Source organism: Rhinopithecus roxellana, chromosome 1 (genome assembly GCF_007565055.1).
Source record: "Rhinopithecus roxellana isolate Shanxi Qingling chromosome 1, ASM756505v1, whole genome shotgun sequence".
Taxonomy (NCBI): Eukaryota; Metazoa; Chordata; class Mammalia; order Primates; family Cercopithecidae; genus Rhinopithecus; species Rhinopithecus roxellana.
In genome coordinates, this window is record NC_044549.1 from 14543908 (window position 1) to 14571542 (window position 27635).

Below are 27635 nucleotides of genomic sequence, written 5' to 3' on the forward strand. Positions count from 1 at the left end.
AAGGCAGGGGTTGAAAAATTACCAATTGGGTATCATATTCACTATTTGGGTGATGTGTACACCAAAAGCCCAGATTTCACCACTACACAATATATCACAATACATGCATGTAATAAATCTGCATTTGTACCTCCTAATTACATAAAAATTTAAAAATTTGTATTAATGCAGTAAACAGTTTTTTTTTTTTTTTTTTTTTTTTTTTTTTTTTTTTTTTTTTTTTGAGATATGCTGTCACTCTGTCATCCAGGCTGGAGTGCAGTGGTAAAGATCATGGTTCTCTGCTGCGTCAACTTATTGGGCTCAAGCCATCCTCCCACCTCAGCCTCCTGAGTAGCTGGGACTACCAGCGCATGCCATCAGGCTTGGCTAAGTTTTGTATTTTTTGTGAAGTTAGGGTTTCACCATGTTGCCAAGGCTGGTCTTGAACTCTTGGGCTCTAGCCCTTTGGAATCTGCCCGCCTCAGCCTCCTAAAGATCTGGGATTATAGGTGTGAGCCACCTTACCTCACCCATTTTAGGTTACAAATAAACACAAATAAAATGTAATTTTTTTCTTAAAGCAGAGATATCAGATTAATGCTAACAATTTATAATGCTCAAAGTGTTAGTAGCTCAAATAATGAACTATTAAAAAAGAAAAAGACGATTCAATAAAATAAATAGAATGTATAAATAGCTAATAAACATATGGGAGGATATTCAAGTTCAATAGAAATTAGGGAAATAATATTAATAGTCAAACCTACAAAATTTATTTTTTGAACTATCAGATTGGGAAAAAATACTAAAGCATACACTTTCTCATTCTGTTGGTAGAAATATTAATTGATAAAAGATTTTTGGAAAAGAATGTAATTGAACCTCTAATAATTATATATTTGCATAACCTTTGATAGAGATAACCTAATTCTAAAATTTTCTTCCATAGAATTAATCACATAAAGGTAGAAGGAGGTATGATTTAGGATGTTCACAGAAGTATTATTTATAAGGTCACTATGGCAAGATTCCCTGCTCTACTTAGGCTGTAGAAAATTGGAAGGAGCACTACCCCTACCCTGACAACAACAAAAGCCAAATTATCTGCATAATCATGACTTTTCTTGGAACTATCAAAGAGCTGAGGTCACAGAGCAACAAACTAACCAGAAACCTAAAGAAAGACAGGTGTTTCCAAGGAGAGCCAGAATGAGAACACTTTCTAACCCAGGGCAGATAGGAGATGCCATGCAATTTGCTAAAAATAATTTAGGTAAAGATTTAAACTAATTGCTGAACTCCATGTGGGGGCTGATGTAAGAGCTTAGAAGCCCTAGAAACTGCAGACACAAAGACAATTCATACTCATTCACAGGCTCTTCTCCACAGACCTTACTGTGCACTCAAGAGAAAACAGAATGCGAGGAAAGAGACCCGAGAAAGCCTCTATACGGTCCTGAAAGCAGTACCAGTTACAGGGAAGCCACAAAGCCCCACATAGATCTTTCTCTGTCTTCTCTACACAACAAAGTTTTCAAGCCAGGAGAAAGGCAGCAAACCTTGTCATTAGGACACATATGAGGACTCATTGCAACTACAGATTAGGAAAAGCAAACAAAAAAGCTATCTATCATGGAGAAGGAGCAGGAAAACATCTTGAGTCCTGATCACTGGATATCTCCCCTACTGATGAGAGTCAGCGAAGAGAAAGAGTGAATTCCACACTCCTGAGACCCAGGGATACAACACCTGCCTAAGACTGAATTTGTACCAGAACAACATAGAATGCTTCCCCAACCTCCGCGTCTTCTCTGCCATGTTAGCAAATGTCAAGTAACAAGAGCGCTCTGCTGGGGGTGGGCAAGACGCTTGAGAGACACAAGTGGGAGAGACATTTTCTTGAGGCATATTATGGAGGGAATACATAAAACTGAGCTGCTATGATGAAAAACTCCCTAGGCCAGGCATGGGGGCTCAAGCCTATAATCCCAGCACGGGGTAAGCTGAGGCAGGCAGATCACCTAATGTCATGAGTTTGAAACCAGCCTGACCAACATGGCGAAACCCCATCAAAAATACAAAAATTAGCAGGGCATGGTGGCACACCCTTGTAATTCCAGCTACTCAGGAGGCTGAGGCATGAGAATCACTTGAAACGGCTAGGTGGAGCTTGCAGTGAGCTGAGATTGTGGCACTGCACTCCAGCCTGGGCAACAGAGTGAGACTTGGGAAAGAAAAGAAAAGAAAAGAAAAAAAAGAAGAGAAAAGAAAGGAAGGAGGAAAAGAAGGAAAGAAAAGAAAGAGAAAAACTTGCTAGCAAACCATTCCCTTATTATAAGCAGAAGGTAGTATTTTAAAAATCTGAGGCTGGGCGCCGTGGCTCACACCTGTAATCCCAGCACTTTGGGAGGCCGAGGTGGCTGGATCATGAAGATCAGGAGTTCGAGACCAGCCTGGCCAATATGGTGAAACCTCATCTCTACTAAAAATACAAAAATTAGCCGGGCATGGTAGTGGGCACCTGTCGTCCCAGCTACTTGGGAGGCTGAGGCAGAAGAATCACTTGAATCCAGGAGGCAGAGGTTGCAGTGAGCCAAGATCATGCCACTGCACTCCAGGCTGGGCAATGGAGTAAGACTCCATCTCAAAAACAAAATACAACAAAACAAAATTAAAAAATCTGAAACCTGTGGTGCATTAAGGGTAATCCTGGCACCAGCAAAACTTAAGAAGCTCAACTTTTCACCAGATTGATTCAATCTCATTACTAAGAGCCTAGCAAAAGAAACGTGCTCATTTCCAGACACAAATATTCTTTATCTCAGTCTCTACTATTATACACAAGATGCCCAACTCTAAACCAAAAATTACAGGATACACAAAGATGCAAGGAAAACAACACTTGGTCAAGGGACAAAACAAACAAAATGACCAGACCCAGATATGACACAGTTGGAACTATGAGACAGGGAATTTAAAATAATTATGATGACTACATTGAAATCTCAGTACATAAACTAGACACATGTGAACAGATAGGGAATTTCAACAGGGAGGTAGAAATTTTAAGAAAGCATCAAATAGAAATGCTAGAAATGAAGATGAATCTTTTTGATGCATTCATTGGTAGACTCCATACAAGTGAGAAATCAGTGATCTTTAAAATAGCTCAATTGAATTTACCCAAAAGGAATCAGGCTTTGTACCGATAAACCTGAAATAACAACACAAGCACATTCAAATGCCTTTATATTTTTCCCAATACACTGAAAAATTTCTGTAAAAGGTATATAATAGTATGAATAAGCATAAGACTAGAGTGGGCACACAGCAGATACTTGATAGTGTTTACCAAAGAAATTATTACTGTTTGTTGATGAATAAATTTACTCATTAATGACAAAAATAGAGATAAATGGAAAATCACTTACTATAATCTATGTGAAATTGAGCAATTCCAGAACCAGGATAGTAGGAGCCCTTCTCCACAGTAACCAGACAATGCTTATTTTGTTTTTCTTGAATAATTTCCTTTATTCCAGAAGCTCCTTGCTTCATCAAATTCCAGCTTCGTATACATCCATCTAGACGAGGGTTAATCTAGCAAATTAAAATATAAGTCAAGGAGTGCATTTTAAACTTAAACAAGTGGCTCGATTATGAGTATAGGTTTTCATTTACAGAAAAAAAATCCTTTCTTTATAATAGTTGAAAATATTTTGAATTTTATTTAAGTTTTTCTTTTCAAAGTATTCTTCAGATGGACAGTCTTTTTCAGTACAAGTGAGCTTATACCATCACAAGACCTCAGTGGCATCTTAATGATTTTTAACACTTCAAGCCCTACCTGCCTCTCCTACATCATCCAGTGGTAACTTTTCTGCTCTCAAGTTCTATATTTGCTTCTAGCTGTGGCCCTGGGCGCTAAGCTGTCTTGTTTGTCTTCTTTGTTTGTTTGTTTGATTGAGACGGAGTCTTGCTGGAGTGCAGTGGTGGGATCTTGGCTCACTGCAACCTCTGCCTCCCTGGTTCAAGCGATTCTCCTGCCTCAGGCTCCCGAGTCGCTGCGATTACACATGCCTGCAACCACACCCGGCTTATTTTTCCTCTTTGAGTAGAGATGGAGTTTTGCCACATTGGCTAGGTTGGTCTTGAACTCCTGATCTCAGGTGATCCACCCGCATCGACCTCCCAAAGTGCTGGGATTACAGGTGTGAGCCACCGCGCCCGGCCTTGTTTTTCTTTAGTGGCATTTACAATATGGGTTTATCTTGCCAATCAGACTCTAAGTTTCTTCAGACACAAAAGTGTTTGCATTCTTTAGCCTCCATCAAGCATCCTGCCAGGCTCAAGGCATGTAAAAGCCATTTCATAAATGATTGATACTTTTTGAATAATTTATTTTACATTAAAAGTGTCTTAATTTCTCAGTTTCAAACAACAAGTATATTGATGTCAACATAGGTTAATTAATTCAAGCTTAATATCATATAACAGAAATCTTTTAAAAGTTAAAGTGACTATTAATTGCCAGGAGGGAAAGATGGATATAAGATAGTAAATACTTAAATTAAACCAGCAAGTGTATCGGGCAGGTCTGTGATTTCAAATGAAGTTTTTAAAACTCTTTCAAGAGTTAGTGGTTAGTCTCTTTCATGAAACCTATTCTATAACTATTAAACAAATATTATATTTAGAAAAATATCTATTACATCTAATTTCAATTTGTGACAGGCTATAGTTGTACCCTCAGTAAAGATGTATTTTTTTAACAATAAATTTCACCTTATGTGGTATTCTTTAGCTCTTGCATTTAAGTCCTAAAAATAGACTTGAGAAAGTCCTTTGACTGGCTTTCACAAAATAGCATAATTTTGGACTTAAATATATTAATTTATATGTTTAACGACTGAGTATGGATTATCATGATGTTAACACTGAACCGTAGTGTTAACATTGTCAAGCATTAACTTGAGAATTTTAGAAATCCACTTCACGATTTATGCTGGGGATTTAAATGGGCACAAAACCACTATATCATTTTCTTATTTCATTAATACAATTACAAGGGTTACTAATGTTATTTTTCCATGATCATTTCAAGTTGTCACACTTAGTATGCTTAACAAAACAACTTCTATTGACTCTCAGAAAAACACATATTCAAATCTATTACAGACAAAAGGAATTCATCCCTGATGAATGACAGCAGCTTGGATCATTACCGGTTTAATGAGTTCACTTTCCACTTTCCGAGGGAATCCTGCAAAGTATACTTTGGTTTCTAGCAATCCATTTTCAGGCTTAAAAAGGGGTCCAGGTTTATTTATATCCATCACAGCTTCTTTAGCTATTTTAATGCTAATACTATGTTCTAATTCTTCTACAGACACCTACAAAAGAAAAATTACCAAATAACCAAGCATTACTACATATCATTTGAAATACTGGGATCTAAAAATTGTTATTATTCCCAAAAACTACTTTTGTAAAGTAATCATTTTAATGTAATTATTAATTTGTTACAACTCATTTGGAATGTCAAATTATGATAAATGTGATAAAAAGACATTTAACGTGGCAGCACTTGATCAAAAATTAAAAGCGTATCATATTTTAAAGTTAAAAAATAATAGTATTCTGTTAAGCTTAAACATCCAATTATGTATCTTTCAATCCCAGGCTGCTAGAAAATTAACAGTAAAGTGAGCCATTCTATCTTAGGAAAAATTTAAGTGGTCTTATTTTGCAATTGTCTGATAATATACATATGGGATCAATAATGTAAATAAGTTCTTAATATAAAGTCAGAAAAATCAATATGTTCAGTATTCTGTTAGTTGCACACAAATTATTTTTTCTCTAAAATTCAAAAGTGATTGAGGCAATAAGAAAAAAACACATAAAATTAAATTGAAGTTTTCCTATTTTGAGAGTAGTTTGGGTTTTTAAAAAAGGTTTCAAGTAAGGGTAAACAACAATAAAAGTTCCTTCCACAAAGGCAATTTGAAGAACCACTGCTGAAATCACTTCAAGTAAAACTATAGCACTCAAAGTGCAAACTCTTCACTCACTAACTAATAATATAAGCCAGACAATAAACATATTAAAACAACATGACAGGAAGGGAAAAACTATCCTCCAACATAGAATACATTTAGTAACACAAACTTAAAGTTGGTCAACACTCCTTCTTTAATATAGCCAATTAGCAGCATTCGAACAACTATTCTCTCCTTTACAGACTTTCTTAACTTAGCCTACAACACCTGACCCTGCTTGCTTCTCTCTCTACACTCTAACCACTACTTCTCAGTCTCCTTTGCTGGATCTTCCCCTCCCCACGGCTCAGGCCCCAGACCTTTTTCCTGTAGCCATGCAAGTATTTTAAGTGAGACACCATGACTCCACTCCAGGGCATTTGGAAAATTTGGAGGTGGGGAACACTTTTATTTGTCACAATGAGTAGGGGCCATGCTGGAACTGCAAGATGATAGACAATCTGCATTATGTACATAGGCTAGTCATGCAGAATTAATAATAATAAATAATGCAGAACTAATAATAAACTATCAAGTATGCTTAAAATCTTTTGAACATCCCTGCTAGGTATTCATATAGAGACTATTCATGCTTACAATCATCTGAATTTGTGTATACATATACACAAAATGCTTGCTGCACTATTTTAGCATTCATTACATTTTTCAAGAATATAATAATCTTGAAAACTAAGGATAGATTGATATTTGTTTCATTCATATCTTTACCAGGAACTTCTCACCACTTTGGAAAATTAATAATACCAATGGCAACACCATGTATGCACTTAATGGTATTTGAGTTGCTAATATAACACCCCAGCATTAGTCTTCATTTGTAGCTTTTACTTTATGCATAGAAGCAAGCTTTAACAAGTGCTGTAGTTATAGCTATGTATATATCAAAATACATATTATTTTCTTATAAATTACTTTCCTTTAATTTATCCATATTAATATAATAATGAGAGCATTATGTTGGTTTTGATTGGGTATATGTGAAGGTAGTTTATATTATTGATACATTTCATTATAGAATAGTAAAGGAGCATTCAGACATTGGATGAGATAGTATTTGGAACCACTGGTCAACACAAACAGTTTCAGGCCCTTAAAACCCCTCCTTATGCTGAGCATTCAAAAATTTGAATTGAAGGCTTAACTTTAAAAATATATCCAGAATCTGACCACTTCTCACCACCCTTATCATCAGCACACCAGTCAAAGCTTCCATCTTCTCTCTGCTGGATTCTTCCAACAGTCTCCTAACTCCATATCCTGTTCTACTCTCACTCTCCACTTCTGGTTTCCACAAAGTCATCCGCTTCTGATCGGGATTATCTTTCAAAATGCAAATTAGATCCATGTCCTTTCTCAAAACCATCCAGGGTCTTTCCATTTAGCATAAAATCTACATCCTCATCATTGCCCCCAAGGCCCTCAATGATCTTATTCTAGACCACGTTTCTAATCTCATTTTCTAACTACTCTCCCCTGCTGCTACACTACTCTTTGTGTTATTCCTCAAATACCAAACACATCCTATTCCAAGAAATTCTCTACTTGCTGTTCACATGGTGCAGAATCATTTTCTATTCCCTCATGTATTTCTCACGACATGTGCTCTCAATCTCGGCTCAGATCTAATCTAATCAGAGATGCCTTTCCTGATTCTATATGTATACTAACACCCATCACTCTCTATGTCCTTGCCTGGCTTTTCTTTTTCCTTATAACAGGAATAACTATCTGGCATATTTATTTTTTCATGCATTTGTTGTTTGCATCTCACCACTAGAATGCAAGCTGCATAAGAGCACTGACTTTTTTTTATTTGCTGTTGTACCTTTACCACCTAGAATAAGGATTAGCACATAGCAGTGCCAATAAATATTTTGCTGAATGAATTATGATACATTTACAATTAAAATTCCTAATATTAGACTCATAATCAAAGATAAGATTAATATTAGACTCATAATCAAAGATAAGAATTTATAATCATTTATAAATTCACCACATTTGCCCAAGTGTGCTTTGTTCATACCTCTACTGTAATGTATTTCCTGTTACATTATATTATTTCCCAAAGAAGCATCAGCTACTTATCTATGACTAAGCTCTAGAGTGAGGAAAATCTCTTGCTATTGTTGCAGGAAGTCAGGGACCCCGAACAGAGGGACTGACTGGAGCCATGGCAGAGGAACATAAATTGTGAAGATTTCATGGACATTTATCAGTTCTCAAATAATACTCTTATAATTTCTTACACCTGTCTTACTTTAATCTCTTAATCCTGTTATCTTCATAAGCTGAGGATGTATGTCACCTCAGGACCACAATTGTGTTAACTGTACAAGTTGATTGTAAAATGTGTGTTTGAACAATATGAAATCAGTGCACTTTGAAAAAGAACAGAATAACAGTGATTTTAGGGAACAAGGGAAGACAACCATAAGGTCTGACTGCCTGTGGGGTCGGGCAAAATAGAGCCATATTTTTCTTCCTGCAGAGAGCCTATAAATGGACATGCAAGTAGGGAAGATATCGCTAAATTCTTTTCATAGCAAGGAATATTAATAATTAATACCCTGGGAAAGGAATGCATTCCTGGGGGGAGGTCTATAAATGGCCACTCTGGGAGTGTCTCTCTTATGCAATTGAAATAAGGACTGAAATATACCCTGGTCTCCTGCAGTACCCTCAGGCTTATTAGGGTGAGGAAAAAAACCCCACCCTGGTAAATTTGAAGTCAGACCGGTTCTCTGCCCTTGAACCCTGTTTTTTGTTGTTTAAGATGTTTATCAAGATAATACGTGCACTGCTGAACATAGACCCTTATCAGTAATTCTGCTTTTGCCCTTTGCCTTGCGATCTTTATTGGACCCTTATCAGGAGTTTCTGATTTTGCTCTTGTCCTGTTTCCTCAGAAGCATGTAATCTTTATTCTCCTTTTTGCCCTTTGAAGCATGTGATCTTTGTGACCTACTCCCTGTTATTATACCCCCTCCCCTTTTGAAATCCTTAATAAAAACTTGCTGGTTTTGTGACTCCAGTGGGCATCACGATCCTACCGAATATGTGATGTCACCCCCGGAGGCCCAGCTGTAAAATTCCTCTCTTTGTACTCTTTCTCTTTATTTCTCAGCTGGCTGACACTTACGGAAAATAGAAAGAACCTATGTTGAAATATTGGGGGCAGGTTCCCCCAATATGCTGTAGTTCTAATGCCTTGAACTCAGGAACTTAGCATCAAAAGCACTCACTAAAAGCTTATTGAATAAATGAGTGCATGTCTGCATAATTGAAAGACCAAAATAATTTAGTGATGACCTCACATGGCTTCTCAATACAAACTTCTTGTTTGGGTGCAGTAGCTCACACCTGTAATCCCTGCACTTTGGGAGGCTGAGGAGAGCTGATCACCTGAGGTCAGAAGTTCTGGACTAGCCTGGCCAAAATGGTGAAACCCATCTCTACTAAAAATACAAAAACTACCCAGGCATGGTGTCAGGTACTGATAGTCCCAGCTACTCAAGAGGCTGAGACAGGAGAATTGCTTGAACCCAGGAGGTGGAAGTTGCAGTGAGCCAAGATCATGCCACTGCACTCCAGCCTGGGTGACAGAGCAAGACTCCGTCTCAAAATAATAATAATAGTGATGATAAATAAATAAATAACATAAATAAATAAATTGAGATCAGCACAAACTTCTTGCCAGCTCCTCTAGGCATAAAAGATGTCTCTTTGGGCACCACATTCTAAGGCGAAGCCAATCTTCTCTCAGCTATCCTCTGCTGATGGCAGCAATGACTCTATACTTCAGAAAAGTATAGTATAGTAAAGTATAGTATAGTAAAGTATAGTATTAACTAGCAGTGATCCCTTCAGAAAAGTCCCACTTTAACCCAGTTGATTAAAGTGCTATTCTTGATCATTAGAATAAAGGCTATATGTAGGAGTAAATTAAAATGCTAATCTCTTCCTTTCCTCTCCTCTCCTCTCCTCTCTTCTCCTCTCCTTTCTTTTCCTTTCTTTTTTGACACAGAGTCTTCCTTTGTCACTCAGGCTGGAGTGCAGCTGCGTGATCTCACTGAAACCTCTGCTTCCTCGGTTTAAGCGATTCTCCTGCTGGGACTGCAGGCGTGCACCACCATGCCTGACTAATTTTTGTATTTTTAGTAGAGATGAGGCTTCGCCATGTTGGTCAGGCTGCTCTCGAACTCCTGACCTCAGGTGATCCACCCACCTTGACTTCCCAAAGTGCTGGGATTACAGGTGTGAGCCACTGCACCCAGCCTAAAATGCTAATTTCTAAGCACACTGGTACCTGCTACCATATATTGTTTGCACAAAAACTGATTACTAGGTCTGGTACAATGGCTCATGCCTGTAATCCTAGCATTTTGGGAAGCCAAAGTGGGAGGAGGATTCCTTGAGTTCAAGACCAGCCTGGGCAACATAGCAAGGCCCTGTGTCTATTTTTTTAAAAAAGGATTACTTATCTATCTGCTTGTATTTGAATTTGAATTACCTTTTTGAATTTGTCACTGTTTATTTCTCCTTAATTTAAAACATATTATTGACGGTTGAGGAGAGTTTTCCTTGGTCAATGTTGTCTTTGCACAAATTGTTATGCTGGTCGAGTGTGGTTGCTCACTCTTGTAATCCCAGCATTTTGGGAGGCCGAAGGGGGCGGACAGCTTGAGGCCAGGAGTTTGAGACCAGTCTGGCCAACATGGTGAAACCCTGTCTCTGCTAAAATTACAAAAATTAGCCAGGTGTGCTATTGCACACCTGTAATCCCAGCTACTCAGGAGGCTGAGGCACAAGAATCGTTTGAACCCAGGAGGTGGAGGTTGCAGTGAGCCAAGACCGTGCCACTGCACTCCAGCCTGGGCGACAGAGTGAGACTCTCTCTCTCAAAAAAAAAAAAAAAAACAAAAAAACAAAAAAACAAAAAAAGTCTGGGCGCAGTGGCTCACCCAGGACTTTGGGAGGCCAAGGTGGGCGGATCACCTGAGGTCGGGAGTTTGAGACCAGCTGGACCAACATGGAGAAACCCCGTTTCTACTAAAAACACAAAATTAGCCAGGCGTGGTGGTGCATGCCTGTAATCCCAGCTACTCAGGAGGCCGAAACAGGAGAATCACTTGAACCCGGGAGGCGGAGGGTTGCAGTGAGCCGAGATTGCGCCATTGCACTCCAGCCTGGGCAACAAGAGCAAAACTCCGTGTCAAAAAAAAAAAAAAAAAAAAAAACTGTTAGGCCGCCTAATAATCCCTAACACTATTGTTCATCAATCAGCCACTAAAAAAGGTAAAAAGTTAAAGACAGAGTAGTTCAAGCAAATAACTAAAAACAATGCTTCTAATATATTAAGTGAGAATATTATTACTCAGGGTGTTTCAGGGATTTACAGTATGTAGAATATGCCTCCTATAGCATCAGATAACTCCAAACCCATTTTGATTTGGTATCACTATAAAAATAAATTATGATTTTATACAAACTGCATCAAAGTGGGAAGATATTGATGAAATCTGCAAACATACCATATTCCATAGACCGTTATTAATAATGTCACCTCCAGTTGTGATTTTGGATGTATGTTCATTCTTAAGCTGAACTTCAATCTTTCCACCACGAAGTGCAATCAGGAGCCATGCTGAGTGATCGATAGATTCTGCATACAGTATCACGCCTTGTGAATCATATGTCCGGAAATCAAATTCTGCTGAAAATCTAAAAAACGGACAAAGAGAGATCCTTAAGAGTGAGAAATACAGAAAGCTCAATGCATTATTCTTTATTTCTTATACTGACAAACAGTAACACGGACAAAGAGTCAACTATTTATTTCATTTTCTGGAATTAATAAAAGAGAAGGGCAGAATTAGATGGCTCATGTATTATCTCTGGCTCCATGTATGTTTCAAATTAAGTTATTATTTTTTCTTGCTTATTCTTGGAATCTTTTCCCCAGAGAACAGATCCTTTGGTAATTTGTCATCTTTGTTTGGCATATATTTTGAAAGCACCTTCCAAATGCTGGAATTAATACACATGTATAAGTATCAGGCATACTATATCTCTCCTGGAGCCTTTTATACACTATATAATCTAACATTAAGAAGTGGTTGTTTGTTTTGTTTTTGTTTTTGCTGTATCCATAAGTGATCATAAAGTGTGTTACAATTTCATCGTTGGTTTATTCATCAAAAGGCATATTTTCCCTATAATTTCACCTGTCAGGAATCACTCATGGAGATCTACAAGATGGCATATGGATGACTACAGACATCATTAAGCCTTCGTGTGTTGTAAGAAAGGTAAAATTTAAAAACTTAAAATATATCTATTAGCTTTCCTAAAACTCTAATTGCATAAGTCACTCTAGTAGAATACACAGAAGGAAAACTTAAAAGATACAGTCTACCCATATGTTTGGGGGTATCTGAGTGCTGGCAACATCTGCTGCTATTAAGACTCTAGACATATATGTAGTTATTACAGGGGGGAAAAGTCTTAGGATGCAGGACTTAAAATAACATGTGTTGATTCAGTATCCTTAAAACACTTCAATGAGAATCAGCATTGAAGTTTCCAAGGGACTAGCAAATCCAAATGATTGACAAAAGACGAACAGGGAAAAGGAACAATAGATGTGTAACTATTAGTCACCTAAGTTAAACTACAGGCAATTTAAGTTAAAGAGTCTGGACTTCAGATAATTGCTAAATTAAGCAGGACAGAATCCCATACTCTTACCGCAATGTAAGAGTAATAGTAATAGAGGCACCATTTGCAATGGGGCACAAATCTCCCTCAAATGGAACAAAGAAAAGATGACAAAATAAATGTTTCATCTTTAGAATTCTAAAGAAATGCTAAAAAGAGGTAAAATGTGGAGTAAAGTATGCTGGATGGATAAAAATGTAGTAAGAACTTACTGAACTCAGATTATATAAAAAAGAACAGTTTTGCTTGGAATAAGGACTTCTATCCTCTTTCATAACTATCTGAACATTTTGTGGATGTGAAACGATATTATCTTGCCAAAATCCAAATCTGTGTATGCTCAAGATCTTCAAGCAGTTGATTCTATTATGGAGATAACTTCCTTTTCTTTGTAAAATCAGGCTAAAATCATATTTCAAAGAGTCATGCTCTGCATATTTTGTTTCTGGAATATATCATCAACATATTGATTCATTACAATGGGGAACAATTCATTCTTTTTCACAAGCGTGGTAAACTGGAAAATAGAGTGAATTTGTTGACATTTATGTAGGGAAAGCATTTGATCATGAGAAACTGATGTAAAGAAATTTGCAAAAATAAATAAAAGCACTAGTTATTCTTTGTGTTGATCACACAGGTAGCAGTTTATAAAAATTCATCAAGCTGTACATTTAATCTAATGTGTACATTTCTGTACATACTTTATATTTCAATGAAAAGTTTAAAATAAATAAATAATAAATTCTGGAAAAAATAATTTGGCCAATTCCAATCCAATGTTAGAGAATAAACTACTGTGAATCGTCAGAGAGAAAGAACACAGTCATCCCTAGGTATACATGGGAGATTGGCTCCAGGACCCCGGGATGGTATCAATATCCACAAATGCTCAAGTCCCTTATATAAAATGGCATAGTATTTGCATATAATCTATGCACATCCTCCCATGTACTTTAAGTCATCTCTAGATTATGTATAATACTCAATATAATGTAAATGGTATGTAAATAGTTGTCATACTGTATTAGGTTTTATTTGTATTACTTTGTATTGTATTGTCAATATTTATCGTGGTTTTTTTTCTGAATATTATCTACCTGAGGTTGGTTAAATCCACAGATGAGTAACTCAAGGATATGGAGGATCAATTGTATTCCTAAAAGTGTTATTTACTACAACTAATAATATTTTTCTCTCTCATTCTTATTATTCTCAGAGCAGGAAAGGGTTTTCTCCAATCTCTATCATTAGAAGATATTACTTGCTCTGTGATGTTAAAGGAAAAAAAACCACTTATTGGGAGAAATAAAGCATGGAAGGAGCACAGTTGCTTAAGTGTTTACATAAGTTATTGATCTTAGAATAATTTTCAATGTTTTTAATAATGTGTATGAATTTAGTTATTTAATGAGTAATCATTCATGCATCTGACATCAAATTCTAAACATGCATGCTTATTTAATTAAAATATTTTAAAATTTGAACTATATACTCTGTCTCAAGTATTTTTCCTTGTCATTATTCCAAAAAAATTCCAATGTCTTTCTTCTACTTCCAGCAATGTATGCTTCTGAGAAAATCTGATAACTAAAGTACAATTATGGCAGGTCACCTGGAGTGATCACTTGAGGTCAGGAGTTGAAGACCAGCCTGGGCAACATGGTGAAACTCTCTCTTTACTAAAAATACAAAAATTAGCTGGGTGTGGTGGCTCATGCCTGTAATCCCAGCTACTCAGGAGGCTGAGGCAGGAGAATTGCTTGACCTGGGAGGCGAAGGTTGCAGCGAGACAAGACTGTGCCACTGCACTCCAGCCTGGGTGACAGAGCAAGACTCTGTCTCAAAAATAAATAAATAAACAAAAATAAAATAAAATAAAAATTGGATGTAAACATTGCTATAAAAATATAGTGGAATCAAGACTAAAAAACATAATCAATTATTTCACTTCTGAACTCAATCTAACTACAATAATAATGGATAACGTATTTAGATAGCCAACTAAAATTATGTAATGTATGTCTTTATAATGCCACTTAAGCAAGTTTAAATTTTTTCCTTAATAATTTTGAACATAATGATATTCTAAAAGCAATACTGAGTATTTTTTATTACTTAGTTTTCATAACATGTGTAAAGAGTAATGGAAACTTCACAAGTACATTAAATCTATGTTCTCAGCTTCTTAGTAAATATGCACTTTCTACAAAAGGAAGAACATGGAGTAAGGTAAAATGTTAATTGGGGAAAGTCAGCCTAGAATGACTCAAAAAGGTTTTAGCATGAAAATTATATGTGTGAAGGAATAAATTAACTTTAGGGCTCCCCAAATCATCTGATTGGTAATATGACTACATTATCTGATAGGTAATACAATTTCACACATTTCAAACCTTTTCAGCCACTTTTCTCCTGCCCTCATCTGCTTAACCTCTAGAAATTATCATTGCTAGTGGTTCCTCACCTGCTGATTTCTGGCAAACGAAATTTTAAATATAAAACAACCCCTGCAAACTGTTCCGCCAAGTAAAGTAATTCATACTTTGTGTCAAGGTTCAAGGGAAGGCACACTGAAACGGCCTGGAATAAAAGAAACCAAATAAACAACAAGAAAATCAAAATGCATAGGTTAGTGCTGAATGTTTGTGTGAGGCCATGCATTTTTGTTTGGTTACTAATGTATCATCTGTAACACACTAAAATAATTAAGAATATTTTGGGTAATAATAAAGAAATATCTTCCATTTCCTTGTACAGTCTATCTGTAAAGAATATGTGGGTTTTAAAGTCTCGTTCAATGTGCATGGTTTTAGATCTTTGTCTTTAATACTCTTCTTTTGCAAATTTTAGTCCTAAACACAAACTCTTCCAAAACCAATATATATTTCTTTAACTGTCAGGTATAATATCTTCCATGAATTATATCTGAAAATTATTTTTATTTGAAGTCAGAAATAGGTGTAAGAATTAGTGTATCAATAAATAACACCTCATTCATTCACTCATTCATTAAGCCAAAGTTTTCTGAGCAAGAATGTGCTATCTAGATAGTAAAGGGAATACTGGAAAACATGAAGGAAATAAATATAAATTAAGATCTCATAGTCTCCAAGGAATTTACAAGAAGATTATTTAAAGTCATCACATATGGTATCAAGTATTTTCTTCTAAGAGTGAAAACAAACATTAAAATGAAAAGCTTTTAATGTATAAATGATTGAGCACATATGAGGATATTTTGAGGAGAATTACGTACATAGCACTGTATTAAATATAGGCCCAGAAATAACATTTTGTTTCCCCTTAAAACTTTAAGAAATCTATTTCAAGGCAGACGGTGATATGTAAGTACACCAAATACAGAAATAACAAAGGACTAAATTACAGAATAGATGTTCACACAGCGTGGCATTTCAATTAAGTAGTACCATACCAAAATTACTACACATGCCAACTAGCTTATTTCCAGGTAGGTTGCATACTACTGAATGTGACATTTTTCCGGACATATACAGCTTTGTCTTGGCAACAGATATAGAGGTATGTATGTACACTTAAATCATTATTTAGGCATTTTTTATGGTCTGCCTCATAATTATATATAATTTTGCCTCCACTTGTCAAAAAAAAACATGCGGGAAAAAAAAGAGCTCAGATGGTGACATTTATTTCAATGAAGTAAAAACGAGCACCTACCCCCAATATTCCATTCCTGGGTCAGTTATGCATTAAATCTAAGTAACTAAAAGCAAGTCTGAGAGACACAGATTAAGAAATCAACCTCTCTGAATTATGATATACTTAAACCCCACTAAATCCTAGAAATTGTTGAAAGTGTACGTTAAAACTGCACTTGTACCCTCTGAAACTTCATGAGCACTTTACAAACACTAACATGCCTAAGACATGATCAAACTAGTCAGAGTGGAATCCAGAAAAGTAGACAGGGGAAAATATTTTCACTTAAGTTTCTATGGGAGATTTTTTTTTCACAATGAGGGCCATTAAACTCAGCTTTTCTTGATTTCTTAAGTAAACACACACGTTGTATTTTATAAATGTACAGGCTACAGATAAGTACTCTCTAAACTGTGACTCTACCCTCTTTTTTTAAACTCAGCCACTAATTATCCCCAATGTTTATGACTTACACGGCCATAATTAGTAAATAATCATGAGTCATAACCTGCTTAAAGCTACAGCAATTGTTGTAGAACATCTGTGTTTTCCTGACTTAACTCAGTTATGTGAAAATAAGTATACGGATCTCTCATTTTAGGAAACAGGGGAGCAGTTAAGCAGTGTAAAATGTTTACCTCACAACTCTTCTGATCTTGGGCAAGTTTGAATCCTTTCTTCCCATCACAGTAGCAAGTGTAACCTCCAGGATAATTGACACAAAGCTGAGCACACATGTTCTCAGAGCATTCATCTACATCTGAGGTAAAAACATACGCACACACACACACAAACTTTAGTATCTCCTAAATGTTCAATCTCATAGGCACAGGAATATTATGATTGTAGTATGAGATAATCAACGATAATCCAATCTTAGGGAAAGAAATACTATGACATCAAGCTACATTTAAATATAATACTTAATGTGGAAATTTAAACGAGTTACAAGTGTAATTTTTATTTATTTACATATTTGAAACTAAAATTAATTTATAACTTTCGGTGATTAAGTATAACAATTCTACCAAATTTCTCATTTTGAATTTGAAGAAAAAAAGATTGAGAATCTCAACTTAACTGTCATTTCTGATTATTTGAATTCCATTGAGATTACCTCACAATTCATTGCTTTGAGAAAAAGAAAAAAGAAATGGGAAGGGGAAGAGGAAGGGAGAGGAAGATGGGGAAGAAGTAAAGGAAAAGAAAGGTAGGGAAGAGAAGAAAAGACCGCTTTAACTGAAGGTTGATACAGTCAGGAATTAAATGACAATATCAAGAACATTGGGCCTCTCATAATGCAATAATTAATGGTGGCAGTGAATTTAGGGAAATATCTTTATTTGTTATCTTTCTTTTTTTTTTTTTTAAACCTCACTATGATGTAATCTCCCATATTATGAAATCTATATGGTCCCTGTCCCTACTCCGTATTTTGAGAAAATCATTCTTGGAAATTTATAATATTATGTTGAAGCAAACATCTATCTCAGAACTATATAAGATCATTTACATTTTCACTGGATATGCCCTATGACCTTTAAAACTCCACAAGTTCATAAATGCTATTATTGAATATGTTCTCATAAAATAATTTAAAATAGATTCCCAAAATTAATAATCCTTCAATAGTATTAAAATTGCATATTATTAAATTTATAGATCAGATAAGAGTCATATAAATCTTTTATAAAAATATGTCATTCATTAATAAAACTACAATACAGGGGATGAAGTTGGCTAATGATAATTCTGCAGATGTCTAGAGTTATCCATGGTAGTTTCTATCTGCAATGGTGGGAAAGGAGAAATGTGTGTGTGGTGGGTAGGGGAATATTTTTGGTCAGTGCAAAAGGAGATAGAACATCAAAATCTCAAAAGCAGCATACGTAGTTAAAAAATATATTGTAAAATTATTATTGATTTAGGCAACTTCATAGAGACAAGAAACAAGAGTAGAGGTTACTTCCATCAAGGTAACTAATAAAAGAAAACCCAGCCGGGCGCGGTGGCTCACGCCTGTAATCCCAGCACTTTGGGAGGCTGAGACGGGCGGATCACGAGGTCAGGAGATTGAGACCATCCTGGCTAACACGGTGAAACCCCGTCTCTACTAAAAATACAAAAAACTAGCCGGGCGAGGTGGCGGGCGCCTGTAGTCCCAGCTACTCCGGAGGCTGAGGCAGGAGAATGGCGTAAACCCGGGAGGCGGAGCTTGCAGTGAGCTGAGATCCGGCCACTGCACTCCAGCCTGGGCGACAGAGCGAGACTCCGTCTCAAAAAAAAAAAAAAAGAAAACCCACTGCTTAATAGTTACTGGTTAAGAGTTTTTGTTTGGGCTGATGAAAAAGTTTTGGAAATAGCAGTGATGGCTGCACAATGGCAAGAATGTAATTAATGCCACTGAATTGTACATTTAAAAATGGTTAAAAGGGTACATTAAAACTGTACTTGTACCCACAAATCTATTTTTTAAAAGGTACACTATACATGTGTGTGAATATACACATATATATGTATATGTATATATATATAATATTTTCTTATGTATGTGTATACACACACATATACACACACACACACACACACAGCCACAATAGAAAAATTAGTATTGATTAGTTCCAACCATGGCATTAAATCTGTTTTAAAATTTTAAAAAATCCAAAGGAAGGTATGAGATAATCTGTATATCATGACAAACAGACCTACAAACAAACAACTACAATATGTTGAAGCTTCCTGGGGCACACAGGGCAGAGCCACTGCAGTTACTCGAAGCAACAGCACCTTCAAGGGGTTGCCCCAAACCCACAGGCTCTGACATTACTGATCAATATTTCTTAAATTTCGAGTGTATTGTTATCATTTCTTTATCATGAGATAATAGAACTGTGTCACTTTTTATTTTAGAATAAATGACTTATTTATATATGCCCAGAAAAATCAATGAAAATCTTGGAATAAAAACTAAAGTTTTTAACCATGCTCATTGTCTCACTCAGATGACCTTTAAGCTTATGTCTTTCTTTTCTATCTACTGTTTTTCCTTCCAAACTGAAATTCTCTTTATCTTTGAATATAATGTAAATGACGTGAAAATATATTCATCTTGTTTTTATCACACATGGAGGTCTCCAATTCATAGGTAGCGCAAAGGGCCAATCAGCACGCATAACACTAACCTTAAAGACCATGTGTCTTACATACTTTTACTCTGGAAGGAAGCCAATGATTACCCAATTGAACAAGCTATATTAGGGATAAGAAAATATTACTGTTGATGTCAAACAAAACCAATGCTTTCAAATATCAGTTCAGGCTTCACACACACCCTCTCCACAATCAGTAATGATACTACCATCATTCTACCTTCACAAGACTTTGATTTGAGATTATATCTGTAGCCTTCAGGGCATTCACATTCAAAATCTCCTGGAATGTTCTTGCACACAGCTGTGCCACAAATGTTTGGCTTCAAAGAGCATTCATCCACATCTATAAATAAAATAACCATATTTAAAAACATTTTTCCCATACCAGCAGACACTAGCAAAGAACCCTTGATTTGTGCTTCCTGGACTAGTTTAATATACGTAATGAGATAACAGATTGGCCTTTGGACAAAAAAACATTAAATCTATCATGTGTTAGTTCACTAAATATGATTTCTTTCTACAAATGCATAGGGAATTTGATTCATGTTTGCCATGTTCCTTTCTAGTTATGTTAAGAAGGAGAAAGCTTTAAAAATGTTCTTATCTGCCAGGTTGTGGTATGAAAAGAAACAGAGGTCTTGAAAACAGATTCACTCCATATTATCACAATTATTTTTTGTACATGGGATGGCTCATCTATTCTATCTTGTTTCTTTGGAAATGAACAAACATGTAATTTGTACACTACTATTGTCTAAAGTAGACGATAGTGATTCAAATTTATATTAAGATTAAGGTCTCTAAGTACTTATAAATCTGCAGTTAATCCAATATGAATTTAGTGCTAAACGAATATTTCAGAAATTTCAGATGCATATATTATAGTGCGAAATGAAGGAGACAACACATTGATAGTAACTAGTTACTAGATGAGCACCTGTGAAGAAAACAAAACATGCGACAGAAATAGTTCAACGGAGATGTAATTATTAGTGAACTCTTCTGTGTACTCTCTGGAGAAAGACAAATTCAGAACAGAAAATATGTTTTCTATTCCAAAAGTTGACAGCCTTTTTTCCAGATTAATAGTCAAAATTTAGGATATTATTTAAAATAACTTGCACAGAAATAATAAAACCAGTTTCCTTGTAGGATTTTTTCTATATTTTGACTGTATCATTGTCAACATCCTGAGTGTGAAATTGTACCATCATTTTGTAAAATATTATCATTAAGGGAAAACGGGGTAAAGGGTAGGTATATAGCATCTCTCTGTATTACTTCTTACAACTTCATGTGAATCTTTAACTAATTCAAAGTAAAATATCCAATTTTTTAAAAAGAGCTAAAAACTATGTTTTTGAAATAAAGTAAGCCGGAGCAACAGTGGGACACTGTCTCTATGAAGTTTTTTTTCTTAAAGTAGCCAGGAGTGGCCGGCCATGGTGGCAGTGCTGTAGTCCTAGCACTTTGGGAGGCCAAAGTGTTCAAGACCAGCCTAAGTGAGCAACATGGGGGAACCCCACTTCTATACATTTAAAAAAAAAAAGGAAAAGAGAAAAAATTAGCCAGGAGTGGTGGCATGTGTTCTTGTTACTAAGGAGGATAAGGCGAGAGGATCACTTGAATCCAGAAGTTGGGGTGCCTTGAACTATGATTGCACCACTCCACTCCACCCTGGGTGACAGAGGGAGACCCTATCACTAAATAAATACGTAATAAACTAAAATAAAATCAGTAAAAATATGTCACTAAGTGTATTTGGTTTGAGGTATATTGCAGGGAATTATTTCGATCATACAAGTTTAAGTTACCGTAGGTTGGTTTTATGACTCCGCGCTGACATCTAATGTCTGATTGTAAAGTTTTATTCTTTCAGCTGGGCACAGTCGCTCATGTCTCTAATCCCAGCACTTTGGAAGGCCAAGGCGGGCAGATCACTTGAGCTCAGGCATTCAAGAGCAGCCTGGTCAACATGGCAAAACCTCATCTTTACTGAAAAATACAAAATTAGCCAGCTGTGGTGGCGTGCATCTGTCCCAGCTACTTGGGAGGCTGAGGCAGAAGAATCACTTGAACCCGCAAAACAGGTTGAAGTGAGCCGAGCTCACACTGCATTCCAGCCTGGGCATCATGGCGAGACTCTGTCTCAAAAAAAAAAAAAAAAGAAGAAGAAGAAGAAGAAGAAGAAGAAGAAGAGAAGAGTTTTATTCTTTCATCTTTAGACAGTTACTGGCAACTGGATCCCAAGCATTTCTACATTGTGGCAAAGGTCCCATTGTAATAGTTTTTTTTGTTGTTGTTGCTGTTTCTTTCTTTTTTTTTTTTTTTTTTTGAGGAGGAGTCTCACTCTGTCACCCAGGCTGGAGTGCAGTGGCGCGATCTCGGCTCACTGCAAGCTCCGCCTCCCGGGTTCACGCCATTCTCCTGCCTCAGCCTCCCGAGTAGCTGGGACTACAGGTGCCCGCCACCACGCCCGGCTAATTTTTTCTATTTTTAGTAGAGATGGGGTTTCACTGTGTTAGCCATGATGATCTCGATCTCCTGACCTCGTGATGTGACCACCTCAGCCTCCCAAAGTGCTGGGATTACAGGCGTGAGCCACTACACCTGGCTGTAATAGTTTTTCATATATTCTTCTATCTGTTTTCTACTCTATTACTTACATATCATGGGTAAACAATAATGCAAATAAATATAAGAACAGATGTGGTCATCAGGAACATTCCTATTAATAAGAGCACTTTTGTAATCATTTACACATATATGTGTGTATTAACTGAGTGGATAAGAATTTAAAATACTTCTGAGTTTTTAAAAAGTCACAAATTTGGCCAGGTGTGGTGGCTCATGCCTGTAATCCCATGACCTTGTGAGGCTGAAGTGGATGGATCGCTTCAGCCCAAGAATTTGAGATCAGCCTGGACAATGTGGCAAAACTCCATCTGTATCTGTACAAAAGCTACAAACATTAGCCAGCATGGTGGTGCATGTTTGTAGTCCCAGCTGCTTAGGAGAGTGAGGTGGGAGGACCTCCCAGGAGATGGAGGCTGTACTGAGTTGAGATCATTCCACTGCACTCCAGCCTAGGTGACAGGCAAAACCCTATCTTAAAAAATAAATAAATAAAAACAAAAATTCTTTAGAAAGAGACTATTAAAGTATTTAAGTGTAGAAGTGTCAATGGGTACTATTTGTTTATAAAATGCATATGGTATCCAGCATTGTGATGGTTTTTCTATAACTCATGTTCTAATGACAGTCTTATTCTAAATAGTCTCAAAATCCAAACTCAAAGAGACCTTCAAATAGGCAGATAAGAAAGATACATGGTCACACATTGGGTAGCTGTTTAGAAGAATTTGTTTTTAATGTGTTCACTTTAGAGTCATTTAACTGCAGTTTAAATAATACTATAGTAAAGTTTATCATATTAAACACTGCTATTCAGTAAGATAGATGATTTGAATACGAATCCAATGTAGGGCTTTACCAAAACATATATAAAATAAAGAGTTGAACAAGAAATTCACATTTTAACTTCCTTTTTTTTTTTTTTTTTTTAACATTTTAGCAAAACAAAAAAAAAAAAGTAGTGGAGGAGAGAACGTTGATATTAATTGTATCCAGTTTCTAAAGGAAAATTTTAAGTCCAGGTGGGAAATCTTGCTTTTAGTCATCCACACACCTGCTATGAATATTTGAAGATTTAGTCATAGCATTAACACAGCCAAACTGACAGTATACAGAGAGAAAAAAAGTCAAAATGTAGAGATAGGAAAACAATGAAAAATAAAAGAAATACACTAGTAAAATGACTTGTTAGAAAGCTAAACTAACAGGGAATATTTAAGACTGAAGAAGAAAAACGAGTTATGACCAATGATATGATCTTAAAGGCAGAAAGAGAAAGAAACTAGATCTTCTTTTCTTTCCCAAAACCACAACAGGAAATGAGGTGCCAGATGAAGGGTTGATATTGGAAATCAGAAAAGTATTTCTGAAAAGGAAAAATAAAATACAATGGAAGAGGTTATCACAGTGGATTTCTTTCTATGGCTACTTATTTTCCTAGAAGAAAATAAAAAATATAATGTCTGAAGACAGAGGACAAACAATGATTTTGCAAAGTTTGTAGCATGCAAAGACTTGCATTGAAATGTCATTTTATAATGAAATTCCTTATTGAAACATGCACACAAGTGTGTACACGCACATACAATGAGAAAATTTTTAAAAATCACGTTATCAGTACTGTAAACTAAAATGCAGGCCAGGCACAGAGCTCCCACCTGTAAACCCGACACTTTGGTAGGCTGAGGCAGGAGGCTCACTTCAATTCAAGATCAGTTGGGGCAACATGGTGAAACCCCATCTCTACAAAAAATACAAAACAAAATTAGCTGGACACGGTGGCATGTACCTGTAGTCCCAGCTACTTGGGAGGCTGAAGTCAGAGGATCAATTAAGCTCGGGAGGTCAAGGCTACAGTGAGCCATGATAGAGCCACTGCACTCCAGCTGGGGAGACAGAGTGAGACCCTATCTCTCAAAAAGAAACAAAAACTAAAAAGCAGTTCCACAGTATCACAAGGCTTCAATGTGGATAAAAATGTGTTAGTATAAGCACTTACAATCATTTTTCCAAAAATTTGCTAGTAAAATTTCTCTAACTGGGATTATTCTCATACAATAAATGTGCTTTAATTCTACCATCCTGCTCTTACCTTTACAGTCTTTCTTATTTGAAAGCACAACAAAACCACTTTTACAGGAACAGTGGTAACTTCCAGGTGTATTATCACAAATTTGACTGCAACCTCCATTTATATTTGAGGGATCTTTGCATTCATTTATATCTAAAACAGGAAAAAAACGAATTATTTTTAAAGTAATATAACCTGCAGAGAACTTTTCAGGAGACCAATCCTGATGAGCTGGGGGGCGGGGGTTATTATACATACCAAATTCACACTTTTCTCCTTGCCAACCTGGTTTACAAGTGCAAGTAAAAGAAGCTTTTCCATCTTTGCAGCTCATATATCCATCTTCATTGCATGGCAGAGGGCTACACTGGTCTGGAATGGCTGAAGGAAATAGACATCTATTTATTTTTTTTTTACCTCATGTCATGGTAAAAGAAAATTGTGTGCACTATAATAAAAATCCTGAAGCCTGGAACCAATGGAAAAAAAAAAAAAAGCACAACTCCTTCCTTTAAATAATACTTTTCTTAAGTCAAAAAGTGAGTCCATTAGGTAAATCTTTATAATTATTTTGTAAAAATAAACTACAGACGGCAGCAGTGGCCCATCTAGAGTGGCTGCTGCCAAGATGCCAGCTGCAGTAGGGAGGTGGGCCAGGGTCTCCCACTCCACAGAGCAGGTAGGAGCCCCACACTCCCCGGATGCTGCTGCAGCTTCCCTGTCATGGCTCCGGACCCGGGTGTCTCTGTGCTCTTGGGGGCCTGCTCCCGCTTCCAGGCTTCTCCCTGCAGCAGGCATCCACTCTGATCTAAGAGGCATGGCTGGGGCTGCACGTGCCACAGAGCTGGTGAAAGCCAAGGACAAGGGGGGCCCCACCCCTTCCAAACTGGTGGGACAAGAGTCCCCTGAGTGCAGCTGCAGCTGCCCAAGCCTGGCTGTAAACCTGGGCATCTCTGTGCTCATGGGGGCCTGGGAAGGCCCATTGTGCCCACCACAGGCTCAGAGTGCCTGCTCCTGCTTCCTGGTCTCTCTTCACTGCTGGCACCCACTCTGGTCATGGAACAAGGTTGGGGCTGAAGCCGGCTGCTGTTGCAGCCCGGCCAGGTGGACATAGGCTCAGGGCAGTGCTAAAAGGCCAGCCCCTTGCCCCCTCCAGTCTTTGGGCTCCAACAAGCATGGGAAGGGAGCTGACGGGGGTGCTGAGGGCAGCTCAGTGCTGGCCTGCAGGCACCCCCTTGGCACAAAGAGCCTGGGTGCCATGAACAGTGGCAGGAGGTAGACAGCTGCCTGTGTGGAAAAGGGTGGATCCCCCGTGAAGTCCCACCTTCAGGCTGGGAAAGGCCTGAGGCCTGTGGACTGGGCTGCCAGTACTGCTGACTGAAGGGGGAACTCCTGGTGCTTTTTCCTGGGCCCACCCATGGCAGCCCATGGACCAGTCAGCATGCACTTTCCCACTCTGAAGACCATAAAAACCCTAGACTCAGCCAGAACAGAACAGATATACAGACAACCAGCTGCAGAAAGGAGCTCCCATCTCCAGGGCCTCCTCTCTACTGGGAGCTGCAGACATTGAATGACCTGTCTGCAGAGAAGAACCATCCTCTCCAGGCCCTCCTCTGCTGAGAACTGTTGATGGGACAACCAGCTGCAGAGAGGAGCCACCCACTCTAGGCCTCCTCTCTACTGAGAGCTGCAGAGACAATGGGATGACCTGGCTACAAAGAGGAGCCACCCGCTTCAAAGCCTCCTCTCCACTGAGAGCTGAACACTTGATGGGACAACCTGCCTACAGAGATGAGCTACCCACTGAGGGTGTCCTCTGAGCTCTTCTAATGCTCAGTAAAGCTCCTGTTCATCTTGCTCACTCTCTAGTTTTCTGCATACCTCACTCTTCATGGACGCAGGACAAGAACTTGGGCAAAGGCACTAATGGCTACAGAAGTTTCTAGACAGAAAAGCAACACCCCAAAGATTCCATAACACTACTTTTACATTGCAAATATATACAGTATTTTGTAACTGTAATTTAGATATTTTTCCAAATATATTACCTCATTTGAACCTTAGAACAATCCCATGAGGTAGACAGAACAATACTATTCTCAACATTAAGAGAAAAAAGAGGTTAGGCATTATGGCTCACACCTGTAATCCCAGCACTTTGGAAGACCAAGGCAGGCCGATCACTGGGGTCCTGGGCAACAAGGTGAAACCCTGTCTCTACTGAAAATATAAAACTTAGCTGGGCATGGTGGCACACTCCTGTAGTCCTGGCTACTCGGGAGTCTAAAGTACAAGAATTGCTTGAACCTGGGAGGCAGAGGCTGCAGTAAGCCAAGATCATGATAGAGCAAGGCTCTCTCTCAAAAAAAAAAAAAAAAAGAAAAAAAAGAAAAGAAAAAAGAAAGAAAAGAAAAGAAAAAAAGAAAAAGAAAAGAACTTAAAACTTTCAGTTCGGGCTAAGATGATGTAACAAGGACCAGATTTATCTTCCTGCCTTAAATAAGTAGAACTTCAGTCTAACTATGCAAGATAATTGTTTTTCAAACATTGGAGAACAGGAAGGAGAACATCATGATTCCTAAGGAAAAGAAAATAAACAAGCTGAGACCTACAATTGGACCACATTCCTGCCTGGAGATAGCTTCTATGCAACAGTGCAAGAAACACAAACAGAGCCCAGTGGTCTCCTTGGGTTGAGAAAACAAATATTGGAGTTTGGGGAGATCAAATTGGAATTTTGCTGCTCAGAGTACTATAAAGGCAAAGAGAGGGAAAAACACGTGTGTGTATGGAAAGAGAGAGAGAAAGAGAGAGAGAGAAGAGAAAGAGAGTCTCCAGAGATCTGCAAAAAGATCCCCCAGGGTCTTTGGCTGAATGACGATTTGCACAGGAAAATTTCCAGAGCTCATAGAGAGATAGGGATAGTTTGTTTTAGACTACCCAGACCTAAAATATTTCATAGTACAAAGGGCATCAGGCAGACTCCTCACAAGGATGTAGACTTATTATTGAGGCTAAATTAGTTTTAAGCTAATGGCTACTCCAGATTGCCTTAACAGAGCCTAAAATCAAAACTCAAAAGATTTGTTTTTAATGTATTCCACATAAGTTACCTAAACGCCACAACAAAATCAAACACTATTTGGAAGAAGACAAGAAAATCCAGGACCCAGCAACATAAGCTGTAAGCTTATTTTCTGTTCCTTAGGAGTCACAGTGTTCTGCTTCCTGTTCTCCAATGTCCAAAACCATTATTTTATATACTTAGACTGAAGTTCTACTTATTTAAGGCAGGAGGATAAACTTGGTCCCTGTTACATCATCTTA

General features: G+C 37.4%; 1 protein-coding gene across 1 annotated transcript in view; it reads right to left on the reverse strand.

The window, feature by feature from the left end:
* Positions 1 to 27635, reverse strand: part of PROS1 (protein S) — a 99319-nt gene that overhangs the window by 9029 nt on the left and 62655 nt on the right. Inside the window, exons 5-12 of the mRNA XM_010357309.2 lie at positions 24564 to 24686; positions 24327 to 24458; positions 19815 to 19940; positions 17084 to 17205; positions 15232 to 15347; positions 11579 to 11768; positions 5208 to 5375; positions 3414 to 3582 (exon numbers count right to left, since the gene is read on the reverse strand). Coding sequence (XP_010355611.1) covers positions 3414 to 3582; positions 5208 to 5375; positions 11579 to 11768; positions 15232 to 15347; positions 17084 to 17205; positions 19815 to 19940; positions 24327 to 24458; positions 24564 to 24686 — 1146 coding nt within the window. The remainder of the gene's footprint in view (positions 1 to 3413; positions 3583 to 5207; positions 5376 to 11578; positions 11769 to 15231; positions 15348 to 17083; positions 17206 to 19814; positions 19941 to 24326; positions 24459 to 24563; positions 24687 to 27635) is intronic.